The sequence below is a fragment of the Rhea americana genome, unplaced genomic scaffold, assembly GCF_003343005.1.
Source record: "Rhea americana isolate MKP2758 unplaced genomic scaffold, rheAme1 scaffold_154, whole genome shotgun sequence".
NCBI lineage: Eukaryota > Metazoa > Chordata > Aves > Rheiformes > Rheidae > Rhea > Rhea americana.
This window is the reverse complement of record NW_028185639.1, coordinates 1,846,441-1,869,911: the sequence shown is the minus strand read 5'-3', so window position 1 is coordinate 1,869,911 and position 23,471 is coordinate 1,846,441. Positions and strand designations below refer to the sequence as shown.

Sequence of the window (23,471 nt, the reverse complement as noted above, 5' to 3'; positions counted from 1 at the left end):
ACGAGGCTCTCCTGCGGAGGTATGTTTGGATGGTCACAGCCCCCTTTCAGCACTGCCTGTAACTAAGAGTATAAGAAAGAGCCTGACAAGAGCTTGTTCCCGTCACGTTATCTAGCAGCAATAAATCAAGCCCGCAGAGGAAACCTCGTTCGTCCGAGGGTTTATTTACAAAGCTCCCGCGCGGCGATAGAGACCGCTTCCCTCGGGAGGAGCCGTGGGGAGGATGCTCGAGGAGGAGCACGGCGGCGCCGGTGCCGGCGGGCGCCCCGAGAGCCGAGCCGGGGGCACGCTGCCGCGGCTCCGGGAGCACCTCCGGCGGGCGTCTGTCCGCGCGGGGGGCCAGCTCGTCCTTCCCCTGCTCCCGCAGAGCTCGCACGGTGACACGTAGCGGGGCCCGGCCTACTTTCAGCGCTCTCTCCAAGGGCAACACGCATCTTCTGCGCCTTCTGTCCTAGAAAAACTAATCCTGATGTCTCAGAGAAAACCTCTAAGTTAAGGGATTTTTTTTTTCCCAGTCTTTAACTCTGAGGTTTCCCAGGATCCTGGAGATGGCGGATTTGCCTTTCAGGCACCTGGCACAGGATCAGAAACACCCGTTTCAGGGAGTTCACGACTTAGCCATGGTACTGGTGTGCGGGGAGCGGGGACCCTCCTGCAGCTGGCACAAACCTGCCCCGGGGGCTCGAGCCCTGTCGAGCGCTTCCGTGAGACTTGAACGAAATGTCGGTGCTCTGCTGTCACTGAACACGGGGCCGGGGCCGTCGTGATTTACAGCCAGAGAATTGTGGGTTTGGGGTTTTGCATGCGTACTACCAGAAAGCAGGAGGGTATTTACTGTATTTGTCSATTTTGCCATGCTCCAGTCCAGCTTCCCGTGCCAAGCAGAACAGTTAGGGTCTTTATTCCTCTACACGCGTAAAAGAGGACTGAGTGTTCCCATASGAAAGTATGCCTTAGCAATATCTAAGGTAAAAGGCTCTCCCTCCAAAGTCCGCGTAATGCAGGAGAGCCCGGCTGCCGCACCGCTGTCAACGCAAGGACGTCAGAGCAGAGCGGCTGCGATGCCCGTGGGTGCCACCGCCTCACCGGGGSAGGCTGCTGGCGCGGCCCGGGACGCGCGTGTGCACCGCAGCGGCTATGTCGTGAGAGCGGCCTCAGTGAGGAGTAAGGCCTTTAAAAATTACTTTGATTTTTTACAGTGTTTGGCCACGCAGGACGTGCCCCCGTGACGCAGAGCGGCATCACCGGCTGGTGTGGCGCTTCGCGGCCCCCCGGCACAGRGCGGGTAGGCGAGCACGGACTCAACGGCGATTTCTTTTTTCMCCTCAGTGCAAAAGCAGGGGAGTGGAGGTAACTTTTTCTTTTCCTGATTTTCCTCATCTCCCTGAAGAAACCCACCCTGACGTGAGATGCACCCGTGAGAAATTCAGACGGCCGCTTTGTTTTCTGAGAACCGCACGGGCAGATGAAACGTGAGCACGATGCACGTGTTGCCACTCCAGAACATCTCCCATTCTCCCATTGCAGACTCTCGTTGTTTGCTATGATCTACGGAGACTTCAGCCTTAGTGCGCTTTCGAATACGGTGCAAAAAGTATTCCCGAAATARTCTCCAGAAGGGTATTTATTCTAGCTGAAGGAAGTGGGCTGCACCGCATTTACTTTCGCGCCAGGCAGCGCGGTCGTTGCTCTTCCACGTGCTCAAAACGTGACTTGCTTTGGGGAGCGTGCCGCGTGCCGCGCAGCCTCAGGAGTGCTTCTGCAGGCGCCCGCACGGGCTCCTGCTGCACGGCGGTACAGGCGGGTCCAAAATCCCCGGCCAAAATACACGCTCAATACAGCAATGTCACAGGAACATTTTTATATGCTTAAATCCTAACCTATATATGATGCTCCTCACAAATAAATGCACATTTCAGGAATGGTTCTTCAGTTCTCAGTAATCCAGTTTTTCATGGAATACTGAATACTACATAGTACGATTCAGTGAGTCTTATTTTGTTTAAAATCTATCATAACAGAACTACCATCATAATTTTAAAATTSTGTATCTTTTTTGTGACTTTATTCTAAGAAGCTGAGGGTATACAGGTTCAAAATAGAAATGACGTTAATTGGCATGATATTCCTAGATAGAAAATGTCACTATGACTGAGTCAATACTGAGGATTCTTGGAGGATTAAGGAGCAATGACCTGGTRAGCACATTATGGCCATAATAAAACAATCGTTAGAAACTCAGAGAAGCCAGTCAAATCTAAAAACTAAAAAGAAAATTGAAACTATGAAAACAACCAGGGTATATCCTAAAATTTCTTTGCCAGGTCCCATTCCAAAAGCTGTGGTTCTACTTTGTGAAAAGGAAGAGTCCCAAATAATTGTCTTTCAGCAAATGGATTTGAAACAGTTAAACTGCAAAATCCCTAAATCACAAAATGCCTGAGGAGTGAAGTCTACAAGATGTCAACAGACCRAACATTAAGGTCATTTTTTTTCCTAACAGCAGGAAAAAACAGCTTCAACATTTCACCTTTCAGAGTCTGCTAAAGCCGTCCCTCCCGTACGCGGCCGAGGGAAGCCTCGGCCCAGGGCAGCAGAGCGGGACGCGGCCCCGGCCGCTGGGACGCCCGGCCGTCGGGGCGGCCCGGGGCGGCCGTCCCCCGCCGCTCTGAGCAGCGCACCGGCTGCTTCCCTCCTGCCGCGTCCAAGATCCGAGGGAAGGAAGGTTGGACAAGTTCTAGGCAGCACTTTTGAACAAGGAGAGGGGTGCAAGGTTTAGGGCTGATCTTATTTTAAGGTTGTTCAGTGTTAGAAGATGCAATTCTTCACCGTTACGGTAGGACAGTGCAGGCTGAAAAGTCCTTTCTGTTCTCCCYGGGCCCTAGGCAGAGGTTCACCCTGTCCTCTGTCCAGGGCCACAGACCCGTCTCCGTCCTTACACCGAGGGACGCGCCCGCGGCTCCGTTCAGGGCCACAGACCCATCTCTGTCCTTACACCAACAGATGCTCCAGCACGCTTGATGCAGATGCAGAGACCCATCTCCATGCTCGTGCCAAGAAACATGCTGATGCGCTTGCTTCAGGTGCACAGACCCATCTCCATCCTCATGCCAAGGGACATCCAAGTGGCTCAGTTCAGGTGCAGAGACCCATCTCCATCCCTACACTGAGAGACATGCTGGTGTCTTCGTTCAGGCCTCTGGATCCCCTGCTCATGGTCCAGGTAAAGGAGGAGGCCCTGGAGAGAAGAGGCTCCCTCGTCTGCTGACACCAGTCGGAGCTGGTGCGTGCAGGTGGGTGAGGAAGTCCCCGCGGCCCGCGGAGGAGCTCACGGGCACGCTTGTCCCTTGCTCCTCACAAGGGCAGACAACACCATGCCCTGTGTTTGGAGCACGACCCACRTGACGTGGGGCTCACGCCGGGCCCCCCAAACACCAGCTCAGCTCCAGAGAGAGGCAGTTGTGCAGAAGCGTGTCTCTCGCCACGCTGGCCGTGCCCAGCTCGCGTTACCGGTGGGAACCTGGCCTGCCACGCAGCTCACAGACCGAGCAGGGGGAGAAGCCTGGTGGACGCCCTGCCCTGAAAGCCCCTCTGATGCCACCACGGAGCTCGCCGGGCGCTCCCGCGCTCTCAGCCCGCCCCTCTCGACCCGCATCCACCCCGCGCTCTCGAGAGCTGTAAGTACGCCCGGTCCTGCACGCAAACCAGGCGCGCTGGGAGCATTTACGCGCCGCGGAGCGGAGCCTGGGCAGCAGCAGAGAGGACCGCGCGGCGCGCGGGAGGCTGCGCGCGGGAGGCTGCGCGCGGCCCCCGAGCGGAGCGGCGTCCCCGGGGGCAAGGCTGCCGGCGCCTCCCGCTCTCGCCCTTCCAGATGGCCGAAAACTCTCCCCAGAATCCTTTTAATAGCCCGTCAGACTGAAATGTGAGTTACGTGATCGTAACTGGAGCACCCTGCTCCTGGTAACACTCGCTTCGTTCTGCTAAGCTGTTCAGTTCCTGCCTCGTACCCGGGAGAGATTTAGGAAGAGAAGCAAGCAGCTGCCCCCTCATTAAAGTGCAAGAGGAAACAAACAGTTAATTGCCGAAAGCTTATTAAAGCCGTTTCTGCSATCGCCCTGTTTCCATAGAGCCGCTCCTGTGCGGTGACTGCGACCTCATTGGAAGATCTGCCACCCGGGCACTTTCTGCGGAGCCSGGGCTCGGAGCCGATGCCCGAGCAGCGCTCGCCCGTCCCCGCGGCACAGGGGCACAGGCGGCCCCGGAGCGCCCGCCCGGGCTTCCCGCGGCCCCGTCTCCCGTCCGCCCCGCGGGGGCCCCGAGCACRGGCGAGAGCCCTCGGCCGGCCCCCGCAGCAACGCGACGCGCGGCCCCGCTGGAGACCCCCGGCTCCAGGGCAGCACGGGAACAAGCAGCCCAGCGAGGAGCCATTGCTGGGGGTTACGAGCTAAAAGTTGGAAAAAAAAGGTTGTTTCATCTCGACTTGACCTACATGGAGTGGAAAATTACCATGACTACATTTATCTGAAATCATAAAGTGTGCGCTGATTAGACCGTGATAAAAGGATGGTGTAAATTGATCCAAAGATAAAGAAAGGGCAGGGAAAATGAGATGAGATTAAGAAAAGCAGCAGAAGTTAAAAAGGAAAGCGGGGGATAATGCAGCAAGTCTCTAAAGCCGCATTAAAAATAGCCGTAGTAACTGGAACAGAAACAGCGCTGCGCTTCGCTCTGTGCCGGCGCGACGGCGTGCCGGCAGCCGGCGCGGGACCGAGGGGCCGTCGCGGAGCCCCCGGCACGGGCAGCGAGATCCACGCCGCGTGGCCTCCACGCGCCGGCCGCCTCCGCTCCTCGAGGAGCAAGGACCTGCCAGCTGCCKTTGAGACCTCCTCGCTCGGAGGGCGCATCCCTGGGGCGCAGCTCCGTCCCAACCCCTGCGCACGCACTGGAAACGGGTAAACGACGTCACGACCTTCCTTTCGGCGATTATTTTTCTTTTCAGCCCAATTGCTGGAAGCACTGCACCCTTCCCTAGGGCAGGAAGGCAGCTTCCTTGTCCACCCCTCCCGACTGCAGCCCCCACCGGTTTTGTCCGAGCGCCGTGCTGGAGCCCCCGGYGTCTTGTGCAGACGCGCGTGCGTCGTCCTCCTCCCGGAGCCCTGCCTGGCTGTCCGAGCACGGCCTGGTCGTGCCGATGAGGTTCACCAAAGAGCACATCTGCGGAGCTGTGTGCTCCTGCATTCAGCGTAAACTTCCTTTTCCACCTCTGTTTGCTTTGACATAGGCGCAYGTAAATCCTCCCACCAGAAACTCCCTTCGAGGACGCCGCCGCGGCTTGGAGCAGGAGCAAAGTCCCATCCTCGCCATCCCCTTCGGACAGTTTCGGCTGGGGCTTCCCCGGCAGCGTTTCCGCGACAAGCCCCCGGGAACGGCTTTGGGCTCCGTTTTCTCCTTGCAGAGGGCCCGATGCCCGGCCGCGGCGCTCGGGAACGCCGCCCGACCCCGTCCCCGGCGGCAGCTCGCCAGGTTCTGCGGGGAGGCGCTGCCGGGGATTAACCCCGTGCCGCGCGCCAGCGGCTCCGCGCACGAAYGCGGCGGCGACCCCGGGGACGAGCAGCGTGCTGGCCTGCCTCGCTCGGCCCCACGGCGGCACGGGGCATTTCTGGCGCGTTAAGCAGCTTGCGCCGCCTCCACGGCTCGCGCTGCTGGGCCCGAGGCCCGCGAGAGCCGCAGAGGCGCGGGCAGCAGCACTGCCCGGCACCGGGCTGCGTGCYCACGCGCTTCCGAGCGTGCTGCTAACCGTGTCGCAACAAAACAGCGKGGTTCCCTCTAACGCTGAGTGCAGAGGTTCAGTCGACAGCATCAGTTAGTTCCAGCATTACGTTAAACAGCAGCTTTGTGGAGACAGGGAAGGGAACAGAGACGCTGAATTTCAGAGCAAACGGTTTCACGCAGCTCTTACGCAGCTGCAGACTAAGCGAGTAGAGCAGGTGTTTTGCATCACTGTAGGAGCCGTATTTATTGGTTAGCAATGGCTGGAAGTGTGGAGAGGTGGTGGCAGGACTGCTGGTGTCCCTTACCTAAGGTGCTGGCTGGAGCCCTGCTTGGTGGGAAGCAGCTGTTCCTGGTGCCCAGGAGCCCGCAGCACGCTTGCAGCACTAGAAGCCCAGGGTTTTAGACCCTGTGCTTCAAGAAGTGAAGCAGCAGGACAAGCGCCCAGGAGAGCACAGGCTGGTGCGATACGTGTCAAACTCATGTTTTGATCCTGTCTTTCTGCAGGCTGCCTTTGGTCTGTGCSGGTACAGACGTTGCTTTTACACTGTTTTCTGCTCCTGCTCTACTGCTGACCCATGCCGCCTCTGGTTTTTGTGCACGTCTTTAATGTACAAGCCCACCTTCGCCCCTACCTCGGTCCTTGGTTATCCTCGCGCGGGAAGGCAGCTGGGGAGCGTAGGCAAGGGAGGGTTTAGCTGCAGCTGAACGCGAAGGATTCGGCCCTTCGGAGCATCGAACAGAGGGAACGCCAAGCCGGGGCCGCGCTGGGCTGAYCCGGGGAGCGCGGCACGCCGCTCGAGCCAGCTCTCAGCTCTTCTCTTTCAAGTGCATTCCCATCACGTAGGCTGCTTGGCCTGAAGTACAGTCCTTAGCAAGAGACGGAAATACCCAAGCAGAAAAGCTGTTTTCAGTTTCAGAATGTTTCTTTAAAAAAAAAAAAAGAAAGAAATCCATTTTTATGAAAGTCTTCTAAAGTTTGTGTTGCCTCTGAACAAAGGCAAATCCTCCCTGGAACTGCTCTATTTCATAAAAATGAGACAAAAGGAAATTTGAACAATCATCCTCTCCTGCTGGAGATTTTGTTTACCGGAAAAGTGGTTATACTGTTGTTCCTGAGCAGCAAAAGCGCTCTCCTGCAAAATACACAAGAATGGTATTTTTTAGCATCAGCCCCTGAATTGCCAAAYGGTTTCCATCGCTCTTTGCAGCCAAGACTCTTCTGCAGGGTAAGACCTGACTGCCGAGCACTCTGGGAGCYGGCTTGGAGCTGGGGATGTGCAGATTAGGGCACTATTTTGACTACAACCTAAAGACCTTGCAGAAAAGTTGAAAAAACTCCAAGGTGCTGGCAACGCTCTTGCTAGGGACAAGATTAATGTTTGCTTTGTTTGCTATATCCTTTTAACTGCTGCTTTCCTCTGCCTTCCAGTAAATAAATCTGCCTATTATTTAAACAAACTGACTCTGATGGAAAYAAAACATAAGAAATATATTAACAATAATGCTCTTTTTTTGAAATAGAAAGGCAATAGTAAAAAAAAAAAGAGCCCTTAGGTTCTGACTTAAGACTGCACTCTACCCATATGAATGCTATTGGTTAGAGCTTCTATGATAAAGAAATGTAGGCTATAGAGAAAAAAAAAGTATAAATAATTTAATGCTTTGGGTAAATATTTATTGCCATAATGCATTGCCATAATTCAGTAATAAATAAATATTTATTTACAGTCCCTCTCCTGTACGGCTTTTGGTCTGGATGGAGCAGGCTGTAGAGGACTGTCCTCTCCTGGACATGCCATCATCTCTGGCTTTTCTTAAGGAAGAGGAGGTTCTTCATACTGCAGATGGTTTGTTGCTTGGAAACAGCCAAGGAAAAAGCTCCAGCCGTGCCCTTCCCAGAGCCGCGGGCGCCTGCAGCCGCGGCAGGACACGCTCCGACTGGCGGAGCGCTGCCGGCTCCATGTGCCCTGGCAGTCAGGATTGCTTGGGAAAAGGGAAGATGCTCCTCCCCCCCAACCCCGGTGGCTTCCAGCCTCTCGGAGTCTGGGCAGTGCAAAATGCCCACTGCGTCCTGACGCCACGTGGAAAACCCTCGAAAAGCAAATGTCACATGGAGGTGTGCAACATGAGCAGTTGTGGAGTCTGTGTCCGTGAAGGTCTCCAAGAACCCGCTGAACACGCACATGCCAGGGCGCACAGGTATGGTCGGCCCTGCCTTGAGGAGACCTACAGGCTGGACCATCTCCTGGTTACCTTCAGTCATGTTTGCTGTAGTATAGCCACTCACTAATGGTAAAGCTTAAAAAACCCCGGAGCAGCAGCATGTTGTCGTGCTGGGGAAAGAGGAAGGCTGACAGAAACCCCRTTCTCCAAGCACAACACTTTGCTGCATCATAGTGTTACCCCAGCGCTTTTGCAGTACCACAGTATAAAAACTAGAGTTCAGGCAAATCAATATGAAACTCAAAGCATTGTATTCATTTAGAAAACTGGTCCAAAAGAGGAATCTTACACGTTTTTCTTTCAACTATTTCCTCTTGCTTTCTTCTGTTTTTTTGTAATATGAGTACGGATTTTACATTTATATCCAAAATAATACAGTACTCTTTGGAATGGAGATTAAAACTGTGATTAGGATTTTTCGTGTCTTGCATTTGTTATTACCACAGAGGGAAAAGATGGTTGGTGCTTGCTGCTTGACCATCTACGCAGACCTGCAGTGAACATCCATCCCTAGGAACGCTGCTTGGCACTTAGTTTCAATGGATACATAAGCTCAACACTGCGGACAGAGCAATAACCACCAAAAAGGCGAGCCGAATCCACGGATGTAGCTTGGAAATGTAGCGACTCATCTCTCATTACACTGATGGCACCAATGATTTCTCCAAGGCGATCTTGTGCTTATGGCTGAAAAACAATTGATGCTTTAAGACTTTTTAAAGTTTGTTCTTTTGMGATTTTCTTACCCAATTGCTGAATAGTTTCTAGCTGTGAAACAACAAATTCTCCTATGATCAGCTAATTCAAATAGAAAAATGGGTTTTGCAGTGAACATCCAAACCAGTAAGCAAGCAGAACTAGAAAACCTCCAGACGTGCAYTTGTTCCTATGGTGAAGCACCACAGTCCTGACCCGAAGCAGGCGGTTCTGTGTTGGACTCCTTGGCAATAAATAAAGAACAAGGAAGGGAGATCAATGTTAACTGAATAGAGAGTGTCACTAAAAATATCTACATCATCATCATTCATAGCAGTCACTTTGTCATTTTCTCSCTGGAAAATGAGCTTTAATTTCCAGCAGTCGTCCATGGAGCGTTTGCAGACTTGGCRATCCTTGGCAGTCGTGTTTCTGTGTGTGCTCCTCAATGGCCACGTTAATTCTCTTAGAAATCAGGTCCTTGTGCAAAGGTACGTTATCACGGCGTATCTCCAGTGGTAGGACCAGGCTGCTGGTGTTCTTCCCACCTTACCTGGGCGTCTTTCCTAAGCCATGTCATGGCCACCTACGTTGCATTACTATAAGCTGTAAATGAAACATGGAAGTTTCAGAATAGAAATTACCAAAAGAGGAAAATCCTAATCAGCCCGCGTTCTTACTGGCAACAGCCCTGCTGGTTAGTTGAGCTCTTGAAGCTTGAGATATGCTGTTAAGAGCCTGAGCAGGGGTCGATCTCACATACAGGAACCTCCCACTCTGTCATCCTGAGCAGCRCGACCCTGGCCGATTTGCAGCCTTTCTGAATCTGTGCAACGTCTGAATCTGAAAGGCAATTTTTCAGTCTTGTTGTGCTGTCTCTCCTTCCCTCTCTTCTTTTTCACAGCAAACCCAAGTGTTGCCCCCAGTGCCCTCCTCACATTTCACAAAGTCCATCTGGGCTCACTCACCAGGTAGGTAGGCTGATTCCTACCTACCGTTGGCCCATGACTCCAGTCCCAACATCTCTTTATTGGGGAATTTAAGGAGGACTATCATATGCTCTCCCACGTTCTTCCCTGTGCTTGGAGAGATTCCCTGGCCAGCRGCTGCAGAATGGAGCTGTGTTCACAGAGGATATCAAAAGCCAAAATATTTCCCAAAATGAGAATCAACTTCAAATARATTTTCAGTTTGGAGCCTTCTCTGGTTATCTTTGACCAGAGAGTCTGCCCTAATTCCAGGAGCGACACGGCTGCAGTCCCGCTCAGTGAAGCTGTGGGGAAACGTTTGTCTCCAGTCTCCTGCAGTGGGTCATGGCTCACGCTGCTACAGGCACCCCACTGAGCAAACGGGTGTTCAACTTCTCCCTCTTKTAGCTTGAACAGAAAACCTTCAGGTGCGTGGCTTCCACTTTGTGCTATCGTTCACAGCTTGTTTTATTTGGGCGCACACATGTGCCYATGCATCTGAAGCACGTGCAGACTGGGAGCACTGGGACTCTTGATGGCCAAAAACCAGCAGTGCAGCAAGTGGTGAAAGCTGGCTGGCTGCAGGCTAACAGCACAGCACACCACCCCACTTCACCTGCAAGGGTCCTGTCCAACAGCAGGCTCTCGAGGCTCCTCGCGCTCTGAGGGTGCTGAACACRAACAGCGTTAGTATCTCCTCAAGAACTGGGTTTCTTTCGCCTTTCCTGACAGCCCTGTATGGAGGTTCTCTCATGAACCCCTTCACTGCTTACACACGCGTTTAGTCCTCTGCTGTGTTCTCCTTGCCCTCCGCCTCAGCGAAGCTGAGGAGCACCATGTGTCCTGCAGCCTGGGCAGCCTCGTGTCACGAGCGCTAAGTGCCACCAACGTGCTGCTTCCGCCTCTCTTCAGAGCATGGCTGGAAAAAACAAAGAATAAAATTTTATTACATTTTATTGGTTATTTCACTACAGGAAGGGCCTACATATCTTTTCAGAAGGGGCTGTTTCCTTTCCCCCCGGAGGATCCTGTAGGTGAATACCTTTACTCCAGCTCCACTTCCCAGATATTTGTGTTAGACTGTAAGATCATGGTTAATGTGCAACTCCGCTGAATTTGGACTCCCAGGAGAGTCTGTGTGGGAGACCAGCTCCTCTGCTCATTCAATGAAYAACTTGATTTAATTCTTAAAGTACCCTCTAGGCCTTGCTCAAGTTCATGCTTTTTTTTGGCCATATTTTAATACTTCCCTTAAGCAATTTCAGTCATCTTAAAAGCTCAAAACAAGAATAAAACTCATGGAAACTACTGAATGATAATCACTTTTCCTAAGGACTCCTGCTTATCCCAACAGAAATGCACCMTCTCACCACTCAGATATGTGTTTACTAGAAATTAGAATAACCCAGAACAATTTGCAAACAGTAGCTCTTCCACAAATCTCGGTGGAAGAAAGTTGTATCCGGATAACAGTGGGAGAAGAGGCAATGGGATTTATAGAGACAGAAGTTGATACTCTTCAAGTTGGCCCATTAAATTGCTCCTGTAAATCTCAGGAGCATTAGCATTTGATACTAAAAATTGAAATTCCTAATCTTTCCTGATTTGCTACAGCCTTAATGCTTAAATTCACTTGTTTTCCCTCCCAGATAGTTCTCTCRTGACCCTATTGTTGCCTGATCAAAAATAGTTCAAAATAATCAATCTGCCAGGGAATGAGGAGAAAAAGTCCTAGGGAGAAGTAATTTCAGAAAATGAGATTACGTTTCAAAYGACTTCACCCATTTTTTTTACTGAAATGACTGTCTCACATTTTGGAGAAATTGACAGCAGATTTACTTTCTGTCAGTATGAATTGACATTATTTCTCCAGAACATAAAYGTTAATTTTCTATTATTATAAAAATAAAAAAAACTTGCTGAAAAATAACACACTATTAACTGGATGTTCGCACTTATGATTTAAAATATTTTTCCCAGCGTAGCTATTTCACTTAGCCCAAACTTTTAAAAATACTCCCTTAATTTTTTATTTAGTAGCCAAAATATCATTTTTCCCTGAGGAGTGGTACGTCAGGATGGATGAAGTTCCTCCTGSGGAGGAGCAGCAGGAGAGACCTCCATGGGGCAAGGAGCTGGCTGTGCCGAGGCGGCCACCCGTGGCCCCAGTGCTGGCACCACTGCTGGTGGACCTGGGTGGACCTCCAGCCTGCAGAGACTTCACAAGACTTCCCTGGCTTGGATGCACCTCCAAAAAGCCCCATTTTACCCTGCAGTCATCTTGGCACGTTTCTCCAAGGGGCAGCGTGCTGTCCAACACCTCCAACCGTGCTGTTCAGCCCCGGGCGGACACCCCACAGAATCCACCACGCGCCCGTGCCCTCCCTCGCTCTCAGTCCAGCGCCCAAGACTACCCTGCCACATGTCTAGTTACGCATGAGCATTGGTGCTGCTGACGGAGCTGCAGCCTTTCAGTGCGCGAGCACATCACGGCGTCCCTCCAAAGCGCACCACACGCCTCGGAGAGCAGCTGCTTCTTCCTCTGCATGSAGGAAGATCAACCGGAGGTGCTCGTCATGCAGGAAACACCAGTTGTGCCAACGCTATGAGACCAGAAATGACCCCTGGCACTACAGAAATCCTCCGGGCAAGAATTACTCCAAGAATAATTTAYGACAAGAAGTCCTTTATAGCTGTTTTTAAAAATGAAACAAATTAAAACAGCCTAATTTCTTAGAGGCAAGTTAACTTTTATACCTTTAATACGACAGGTTCCCAAGATACATTTATCAGTGTCTACACAGAGGAAGAGACCTTTATCTACCCTTGTCCCCAGAGAGTCAGCAGCATTATTTTATATCCCTTAACATCTGCTGCTCAGAGAAGCCTCCCTTGTCAAGCCACCAAGCTTCAGGTGACTAACGACCCATCCTTAGAGCTTATCAGCAGGGTCTGATTTATGCTCATTGCTACGCTTTACAGTTAAGTGGAAAAAACTCAAGTTACTTGCAAGGAAAATTCAGCCAAAACTTACTCCCTGCTTACRGTTATGAAAACCAGGAGACAGAATAGACCTGCCTGGAGCAACCCAGCAAGTCCCTGAGAGCAGCCAGTATTAGGTTACCTGAACATCGATGATTAATTAAAACTGATTTTCTYCAAATTGCTGAGCTTGCAAAAAAATGCTTCTGGAAGGAAATGACCTGTCAATCTTGACTTATAAAAGATAAATTGAGCCAGCACGCTTGATAAAACTGCTTTTCCTTTGGAGGCCTCTTAGCAACGCGCCACGCGGTGTGCGCGGCCGATACGTTGAGCGTCAGAGACGCGGGAGGTGCTTTGGAGGCCACATCACCACGCTGCACCCTGATGCATCTCCCCATGGAGGCGCCGGGCCCAGAGCTTCCCACCGCGCGCCCCGGCCGGGGCAGTCGCCTCCCTCTTCCATTGCAGCGGGGGTCCGGGCAGGGACTGAATCTCCCTCTCCCCCACCCCGGCTCCGCTTTACACTGGGGGGTTTTTGCTGTGCCAGCTGCCCGTATACGACGGGCAGCTCACTGCTAATGCCTCTCTAATGCCTCTGCAGCGTGCAAGCCAAGGCTGACATGGTTTATCTTCAMCTACTTGCCTCACACTTACAAATGTATGCGTATGATTTGGTGGTTTTCTTTGTGCTTCCAATTTCAGCTTAAGATACTTAAATTTACCATTTATTTTTACAAAAACTGAGAAAACAAAAACAAATCACTAAATTGCTTAGGAAAGGATCCTTAAAAAAAAAAAAAAAAAGAGAGAGAGAGAGAGAGAGAGAGAGAAGGTCAAATGTCTACAGTAAGTTAAGGCAGGAAATAGTTTTAATTCACCCCATCACTCAGGGCCATCAACGTTGCCTAAGGTAATTTGGATAAGGCACAATTCTTAAGTTTCCAAGCTTTTAAGAAATGAAGAACCTGGATGTATTGCAGAAGCAGCAACCTTGTCATTAACAGTCTAATAAAGTTTCCTAATTGCTTAAAAACCCAACGATGCAAACAGAACATGGGGGTGGTGGTATCATAAATACTCAACGCCACTGCAGCAGAGATGCTGTTTCAACRTGCCCCCCATATGCACGCTTCAGCAGCAGCCAAAAGCTTTAAACAGCACCTTGGYAGGCAAAGCAACGGCAACGGAGCACCAAACCCTGAGCACCAAACCCCGAGCCGTGCGCGGCTGCAGACGGGCTGAGGGGCCCCGGTACGGGCTGATCACCRGCGCATCAAGCCATCCCAGCAGACCGCCTGTACCGTGCATCAGCGCCGCGTCCCAGGCCACTCCCTTCCCACAGCAGAACTCGTTCAACAACGAAGCACACGTACGTGTATCTCACATGCACAAGAGCTGCGTGGGAAGAGAAAGCATCACGCAGGAGCTGGCTCCAAAATGGCATCTACCAAGGTAGAAGGCAAKTCGCAATTACGTGCCAAACAGTTTGCAGGGACTTTAACAGGGTTTAACAGTTTTTTTTCTTCTTTCTCTCTACATCTATTCTGATGGCACTGGACGTGCTGGAACAGAGGTCCTCCAGTCTCTGCAGGGCAATACCACAGTGGCACACAAAACCAGAAATGCACACAGCACCTGACACAGAGCGGGGTTAGCAGAAGAGGGTCCAGAGTGAAAAGAAAACCCTACAAATGCTTTCCCCCCCCYCYTTTTTTTTGCTTTCCCGCAGCAGCGCAGGACCGCGGCCTAAGGAGCAATTGCAGCAGCACGAGGGGCCGGGGCAGCACCCGCTCAGGGCACGTGACACAGAGCTGTCTCACAGGATGGGTGCTGTCTCACCAAACACGGCGTTTTGAAGGTTTGCCAAAGAAACCATCGCGCTCTGCTGGGAGTGCAAATGGGTGAGAAAATCCCCATATACCTTGTCAGACTTGGGGGGGAGGTCCTTTTTCCYTTCACCGAGGTACCTCACCTTCTCCATGCAGATCGTGATCCGCTTGGGTGATCTATGGCATTTAGAAGACGGGCACCTTGTCATCCTGAGCTTTCTGGGTGCAACAGGTATGCCAGAGAGTGCTGATTAAAGGCTGATTAAAGTGCTAGCAGCATTACTCCTTCCCGAGCACCCAGGCACAGGAGTGAGCCCATGAACCACGGTAATTTCAGTGACACCAGGTTGCTTGTTCCAGCTACGGACCCAAAACATTAACACTGGGTCTTCTACCACCACAGCTTAATGGTTGAAGTGATGCATGCCCATAAGCTCCAGGATTTAGACTACTTGCCAGGTCCTTTCRCCAGGTTGCCATTAATTGATCCATAAGGATAAAGTCACACTAGAATTGCAAATGTTAAATAAATAATGGACACAGTGAGATTTTTTTCCCCCAAGAAAAATCATTCAGGAGAGACTATGGAAAAAGTTGAACGGATATACTAAAGCTAGTTGGAGAAAGATCGTTTGAGTTTTCACTGGTTCTGCAAACAAGTCCGGAATTTCCTCTAGTGTCACAGTGAAATCAGAGTCTTTCCTGCTGTAGGATCATGCGCCGGCCTTTTGTGTTATGGCCAGAGTGAGCTTGGAAATTCAAGCAAGCAAAAGGGAGAATCTGAGTATTATTTAGGGTTTTGCAAAAACTGTCAAGTTTCTTCTTAAGGTAGCATTGAAAAGATAGCTAAATAATGCTCCAGTGGAGTAAGTGAAAGATTTTTACACCATGCATTTATGACAAACAAGTGGGCAGGGAGAATCATACTTTATGAAGATTAAGTGTACTTTAAAAAAACCCAGGTCACTGAAAGCCAGAAGATAAAAGCTGACAACGTAAGCGAGGAAGCTGGGTGCGGAGCCTCTGAACACTACAGCTGCCTTCAGCTGTTCAGCAGCAACTGATCCCCAGCAGCAGAGCACAAGCAGGACATCAGCTTGAGCGCAGGGAGCTCTGGAAGATGATTTAAGGTCACTTCTTGAATCTGCTGCAGATGCCTCTTACTTCATACACGGGATAAACAGACCAGTGGCCAGAAAGTTTCACAGCATCAACCCAAGGCCGTCAAAGAAACCCCAAAGAACCAGGCACAAGGATTCTCCGATCTGCCTTAACATGTCATATGTAACTAAGATTACTGGAAATTAAGGTAAAAGGGAATGAATCTATTTACTATTCCTTTAAYGGTTTGAACCAGAGGCTTCGTAACAGAGGAGCAAGCAGCCAGAGTGTGCGTCATGAGCCGGTCACCAGCCCCATCCGAGGAGCAGCATCGTCCACAGGTCCTCTGAGATGATCCAGACAGCAGCGAATTGTGGAGGTCCATTTRTCATTTTAGAGGTTACGTCTCTGCTCCCAGCACAGCCGCGTTGTGTCTACAGAAGATGTAACATCRTTTGCCAATATTCCAGCTTTTCCCATCACTGTGTTGGGAAAGTTTTTGGCTGGCTCCTGTTGGACGGCAGCCAGGGGCTTGCACAGCCGTCGCTGCGCCCCGGCGGCAKTTCCCAGCGTTTTCTGGCCTTTGCGGTGAYGACGCTGCACGTGGGCTGGCGTCCCCAGGACCACCCGCTGCAGGCCAGCACCACGGGCACGYGGCACCTCGTATCTGGTTCTGACAYGCGATGCCCTTCGTCTAACCTTCCTTACCGTGCCCAGGCACRTCTGGGCATTTCCCCTATGYGCTSGCAGGGCAGGTACCAACAGTGCTGGCCTTGTCCCCCATCAAGCAGGCACCTCCTTCTTGGGCTGGAGAGCAGAGGAAACATCAAGGTCTTCTCCAAATCTAGGTCTTCCGCAGGGGCCTGCAATGCTCCCAGCTCTCCAGTCAAAAGCTCATACGGCACTTTTCAGGCAAAAAGAAAATTTTCCATTGGAACATGCACAGTTTGAAAAGTGTATTGAATTGGACGTGGCACAGGTGAGCACTGCAGAGCGCCCACAGAAGGAAAGCGTTGTCAATCCACACCTTGCCAGTGCCCGAGTTTCCCCCGCAAGTAAGAAATACGGGCTTGCCTGGGGGCACCCATGGCCACCAAGGCGACCCGTGCCCCTGCTGCTCCCCTCTGCCAGGAGGGKCACGGGTGCAGGCACCGGTCAGTATTGCTGCGCCGCACCTCGATGCGTGTCGGTGCGCCGTGGGCTGGTGGCTGCCCGGTGCCCAGCAAGTCCCTGGCAGCCCTGAGACACTTCTCCTTCAGGTGCTGGTGGGGAGGATGGTTTTGCCCAGTGTGTCCCACTGCAAGCAGGGAGACTCCCATTCACCGCCCACACATGCCCATGCTTTCTCACCCAAGTGCAACAGAGCAGTTTAAGACATTACAGTGCTTCTCCTTCTGGCCAAAAWCAGGAGAGCACGCACTTTGAGGCTCCAAAAAGCTAATTCCGGGGGAAAAAAAGAAAGAAAAAAAGAGAGAGAGAGAGAAAAAAAAAAGCTCAGTAACCTTCACAGGGAGCTTCATTTCTCTTGCAAAAGGTCAGACTGAATGCCATTYTGCCCAAGCTGCTTCTAGCCCTATATCATCAGAAAAAATCCTAGAATAGAGCAATCTTGGCCAGAGTACATCTTCCTCTGTAATTTGATGCAAAATAAAACCACATGATAATATTTTTCAGAAGATTAGTTCTGTTATGAACACAGTGCTCTTCCGAGAGTATGCAAGCTATTTTTGGTATTTACACGGTGACTGAACCTTAATACAGATGAGTCGTTCCTACAAAGATTACGGTGCAGCTGCACTGTTTTATTGCCTCTGGAAGTGTTTACTTCAATAGAATACGAGTGTGGAAGTAGCAAGTTATACAAATATCCCTGAAGAGTTTTTCTTCTATATTGYGGTCAGCAGAAAAATCCTGTAAAGCCTATGGGCTCCTAGCCCCATCCCAACGGATGCGATAYGCAGTGCGCTACAGTTGCACCAGTTACAGCAGCTTCTTCTTTCACAATCTTCTACGAAATTAGTAAGCTTTTGCCCTCCGCCCCAAATCATTGCCGTCCCGGTTACCCGCAGGACGTTACGAACTCGCTCCCCGGAGRCGTCGCGTTCGGGCCAGACGTCCTCCTTGGGAGCGGAGGAGGCTCCCAACCGGCTCATCGCGCCTCCGTCTCCCGCCGCCTGCGGACGCGGGGCTTTAAACGAGCAGTTCCCTGCAGCTCGGAGGAGACTCATTCCTCCGCTGCCGCGAGGCGATACCGCACTGACGAGCAACGACTTTATCCCGCGTGTGAAATACGCACTGTGATTCACCACTCACGCTGCTGGCAGGACTGTGCTGCCATCGCACCTCTGCTTCGCAAGTCTGGGGCGATTTCACCCATCTCTGCAAGTGCRATTCTTCTCATCACAGATGATGCGACTCGCTCAGTGTTTTGAAGACCTGAATTTTTAATTTTGAGAGTCCCCGTGGTATGAACACTACACAGTAAAGGGTCAGTGTTACCCTTTACTTTGACTGATCAGTCTTGCAGCACATGATGCCAAGTCTCTTAAGTGCATGGTTTTAAAAAGTCGAGGTAAACGTGGCAGAACTCAGTGGAAGAACCCTGGAGTGGACCTAGGTGACCACAGACTGGACAAAGACAACATGCAGCATATGTTACTCATGGAGGTGACACCAAATAATCTCCACACGTAACGTGGTCACGCTGGGTATACAGTAAGAGAGTCCATGCTGAGCTTCAGCTGGTGTTGATGGCAAAGCTTCAGACACTAGACACTACCTAGCCACCATACCTGTTCTCCATCACATGAGATGGGCAGTGTTAGAGGTAGATGTATTGCAAACAAATTATGATTTTGGTCCCATAGAGGTATTTTCAGGTAGCAGAGATRATATGCCAGTGGCTGAGGAACTCCACCAGAATGCTTTGCAATCTGCTAGGATACTTCACTTGAAAAAGAGGTGAGTTGTATCAGTTGACTTTGGGAGCTGCTTTTCTACCTAAAAATATCTCTATGAGATCGTAATGCAGCTTCATTTGCAATGCACTGTGATGATGAGTTTAAAATGAGAGCCTTGAAGAAAAATTGGAATATTGCTCCAGTATTGTTAAAAATCTAAAATAAATTTGCAATYGCAAGACTTGGCAGAGGAGAGGTAAAAAAATGGGAGGTGTGGTAGACCTACAGTGCAGCCGGTTTAAATTAGGTAACTGAATAGCTATAAATTGTCTAATTGGGTCAACTTTCACTGCAACCTCAGCCTGAAAAGCCCCAACAACCAAGTTTTTTTACACCTTGCCTTCCCATACAGTACTTCAAAATGGCAATCATTTGCTTAATGATAGTAATTGATTTGAGACTTTCTAGAAAGAGCTATGTATTTGAGCAGACATTTCTCAGGAATGAAGTCTCAATGCGTACGGAAAGACTTGTTTTGAAATCTGTAAAATTTATGTAACCATTATGTAATACCATTGCATAATACTATAAACAGTGGCTCCAATGGGGTATTCATATTCATTTTTCATAAAGCCCTGAAATAACAAAACTGAACTAAAAAAATCATTTTTGTTCATATGCATCGGCGCTTTCTCCTATTCAGAGCTTCGGGCCAGCTGGGCTTCGCCTAGGCATGAGCTTTCTCTCCAGCTAACCCTCCACAGCAGCTCTCGCGGCCGCTGTCCCCCCACGCAGGTAACTGATGCTCTATGTGCCAGATCCGCTGCTCATCYCTTGGCAGCACCGGAGACACAGCATCACCTGGCACTGCTCCAGGCCCCGGTGTGCTGCTACCCCACTCAGGCTCCCGCTGCCCTTTCAGGGGCCGCACATGACCAGAGCCGGGGCCTGGCCTTGCCAAAAAACGCCCTTGACAAAACCCCCAATAATCCAGCTTTTTGCCCGCTTTGCCCTTAGAAAGGGGAGCTCCTTCCCAAATTAACTCTCAGGTGCAATTGCAAGGACAGCTGTATTCTCTAAGGAGAAAGGGCAGCAGTGAGCAGCTGAGGACGAGAGGGTGCAGGGCTACTTTAACTGGAAATACAGAGACTGAGCTCCCAGTGACACCAGCTGTGAATCCTGGAGGCCCCAAAACTCAGCAGGTTGTCTAGGTTCTACCAACTCTTTTCCACAATTTTTCCTGCTTGATAGCTTTTCTTCAAAGAATACTTCATTTACCTCAGTGTTTTCTCCAGACCTTTTAAGTCACTCTTAAAAAAATACCATATCTCATTATCACTGTTTAGCTGACATTTTCTGAAGACAGTTGCCTCCTTGGGCATTATAGGGCCTTCAGTTTCCTTGCAGCTTTTTCCAACACTAAAAGGAGCCAGAGTGGTCCCACAAGCCGCTTCTTGGGCCAAGTGTTTTACTGAYGCAGCAGAGAAGCAACGCTGGGCCCAGGGGAAGTGGGAGTGTTCTCCAGTGAACACTGCAGATCTGGGCAGCATCTCTGTAGGGAGATGACTGGCTTCAGCACGATGAAGCAGGAGGTGAAAACATTCACAGCAGATCTCCAAAGCTCCCTGCTTCCTCTCCTCAACATGGAAGATTCCTGTTGTGAGAAAGCCTCCCCAGGGCTTTCTGTACACTGGGCAGATGGGCACAGCGCTCCGTCGAGCACCAGCATGGCTGGTGAGGATGCCCAGGATGCCCATGGTGCCTACCTGAGGGCTCTCCCAAAATAACCACAGCCAAGGTGGGTGGGAAGGGAAAGTGAATTTGGCAGTTGCAGGAAGGCAAGATGTGCCAGACAGATGAGGGACAGCAAGCAGGAATGGGTGGGCTTCTGTGCCAAGGCCAGAGAAAAGCAGCCCAACTCCTCCTCTGGAGACAACCCAGGACACTGCTGTGCCACCAGACAACCAACTGCCACGACAAAACCCGCATCAGGCAACCAGGTTTCTGAAGCCCTCAGGAGATGGAAAGGTGACATCTGCCYTGAGGGAGACGCTGATGGAACAAAGACATGTCCAAGATCGCTACTACTACTACAGAGCTTGTTTCTACACTGTGATAYGAGCTGAGCTGATTAACTATCCCGCACAGTGTGAAATTCTGYGGTAGTCTTGAGCTTCACTTTCATGTTTAACCTACTACCTTCTGCTCTTCTTGTCTTTCAAAATAATGCCTTTGTAATCTGTAGTTAAAACRGGAATTAAAAGCATACCAGAGGTCATGCTGACACACATGCACATATGTAAAGGTCACTGTTTGCCTGGACCTGCCTACCATTTTATACCTGAAATAAAAGTAATAAAATCTCATAACAAAGAGCAATCACCATTAGTGCTGGCATGGGAGAACCTGTTGTGAGGAAACACCCTGGCGATACAGAAACCATTCTCATATTCGCTATTCACCTATGTGATAACAAGACACGCTTCAGTGGGAAGACATAATATTGGGGAAACTCATTTTTAGACAGCAGTATGCAATAAGAAATGGCTACTAGCAATGTAAACAGCAAACTAGCAACAAGGACAAACAGAGGAAAAAATACTGCACTTTGAAAAGATGCATTTAGCTGCTTAAGGGGGCAGCAGGTCCACCCCTCCTGTCAATGCCTGTGTATTACACACACTCACCTGGGTCCATTTGGATTCTCATATTACAAACAAAGTTAGTTTTAAAGTAAGGTAGCGAGTTCACAAATGCTAAAGTAGATTTACTGACCTGCAAAAGGCAGAGCCCAACTCCCGTGGCCAGGAACGTAGGGGAAGGTGCACCAGGGCCYCGAGGGCAGCTGACGTGGCACAGGCATCGACTCCCTGCCCTGCGGGACACGTTTTCTAGTATTGTTTTCTATAATGTTTSACTAGTTGTGTTTCATTTTCACTTTTATTTATTTCTCTGCATTTCTGTAAAAACCTGTCGAGCACAACATGGTTTCTCTGTTTAAACCACAGTTGCGAGGCCAGTTTCAGTTAGCTGAATCACCAGGTTTGGACCTGAGACRGGCAATTCAGGGCTGGCAGCAGAAGTCAGGGCTTGGTCGATCTGGCAATGAGCGCACARCCCAGACAGCACTGATAATACCTTGGTGGAAGGCCTCAATGCTTGCCACCCATGCAACATCATCAGTAAAGGCTGCTTTTGGACAGGGTGAAATGCCACCTCTCCAGACACAGCTCCAGGGTGCTACAAAGTTTTGCAGGTTGTTCTAGACCCATTCTTTCTATATGAGGTAAGTTGTTGCCAATGGCTGTTACTAATACTGCTGCTTTTGATATCAAAGTAACCCACCAGTACCCTATCAGCAGGGCATCGGGGGTTGGGCTCCATTCCTGGGGACACGGTGAGGRTCCCACAGCTCTGTGGGCACCAGTATGCATTTGCAGGCTCTGACACACTGAGGCTGGAGGTGTCACCTGGGCATGACAAATACAAACTGCTTTATCATCCCTGGAGATTAGTCTCACATCTTTGCAGAGATGCTCTATCCTCCCCCATGGGGCACAGGACCAGCCTCAGCAGCACAGCAAGCRGGCAGAAAAGCAGGCAAGAGCCTCCCATAAGCAGCAAGGAGAAGACTGCATTTCAGCAGTATATTAGCAAAAACAGCCAAGTGCTCAGCAGCTACCATTGCCAAAGGCACCCAGGCTCCCCAGAGTCCTTGATTTCTGATTCAAGCACTGACTGCCCCACAGAGGTGGGCACAAGAGGAGCTGCAGGGCTGGAGAGCTAGGCCACCTCACRCCTAGGAGGTGCTGAGATCTGACTCTCTGCTGGCAGAGGAGCACCTTAAACCCTACACTCTTCAGAAACAAGTGCTTGAATCATCTTCCCTTAACCATCAAGTCTGAAATAGCACAGACCACCCTACCTGCACCAGTAACTCCCCAGAAGAGCAGAAGGCTCCCAGCAGCCCCAAGCCAAACCCCTCCTCTTCCCCATAGGGCTGGTTTTAAGACATCTCATCATGCTCAGCCTTTCCTCATTAGCTAACAAAGGGCAGCTGCTGTGGGAGGTCTCTGCTGAGGTCCCCTGGGCTCTGCAGGTGGCACATGTGCTGTGGGGGTCTGGGTTTTGTTCCCACCATCAGGTGCTTACAAGCTAGGTGCTACTCTGTGCCGTGCCACTCCTGGAGTAGGTCTGCTCTTAAGTTTAGGTTGTGTTTTCTAAATAAAAGTTACAATGCAAGACTTGGCTCCTTTTCCCGCAGGATACTGAAGCACAGATACTGCACGTCCCCCTAATGCACCACGGCTCCCTAGCCAGGATAAACACTTCGCCTCTGCTGTTTATCCACTCCAAAACAGATCACTACCTCCTAAAATAGGGCAACTCTTCAATTAGTTCTTAATTAGTTTTTTTTTTCCTGCTATTCAAACTAATTATACTGATGTGGAAATGTCTCGCTTGTTCATGTTAATGAGGATTTTGATTTAGATAACGAGCAGTAGACCTTGGGCAGCCGGGTAAGTGCTGCTTGCCACTGCCCCCTCCCTGTGGCTGAGCCCGCCATGGCAGAGCTCGAACTGCTCCCCACGAGCCGAAGCCACCCRGCTTCCCACCGCTTCCCCCCTCTCTGCCCGGACACCTGAGGTGCCCCGGCAACACGGGCTGCTGCTCCCGTCTTCACCTGGAAGCCGTGTGATATCGCAGCCGCAAGGCTGCGCGGCTTCGGCCGCTGCTTCCCTCCCGAGGAGCGCAGCCCGCAGCTCCGTCTGCCCGCAGCGCCCTGCCGGCACGGGGACACCCAGCAAAGCGCCGGCTCTGCGCGGCGTCTCCTGACAGCAAGGGGCCATGCTGCCGGCTRGGTTCGAAGCCTCCCTTGCTCCCTTCTGCAAGGACGTTTATCATGGCCCTGGGAGGCAGAGTTTGGGAGCGGGACGGCGGGGAGGTCTGGAGGGTCCCTAGCGGTGTCGGAGCTGCTTCCCGCTCTTCCCTTGCTG

The 23,471-nt window shown here is 50.9% G+C and overlaps 1 protein-coding gene across 1 annotated transcript in view; it reads right to left on the bottom strand.

Moving 5' to 3' along the window:
* Window positions 1–17,727, bottom strand: part of INPP5A (inositol polyphosphate-5-phosphatase A) — a 253,222-nt gene extending 235,495 nt beyond the window's left edge. Inside the window, exon 1 of the mRNA XM_085299800.1 lies at window positions 17,638–17,727. Within this exon, the coding sequence (XP_085155926.1) occupies window positions 17,638–17,727 (90 nt within the window). The remainder of the gene's footprint in view (window positions 1–17,637) is intronic.
* Window positions 17,728–23,471: the final 5,744 nt, after the last annotated feature.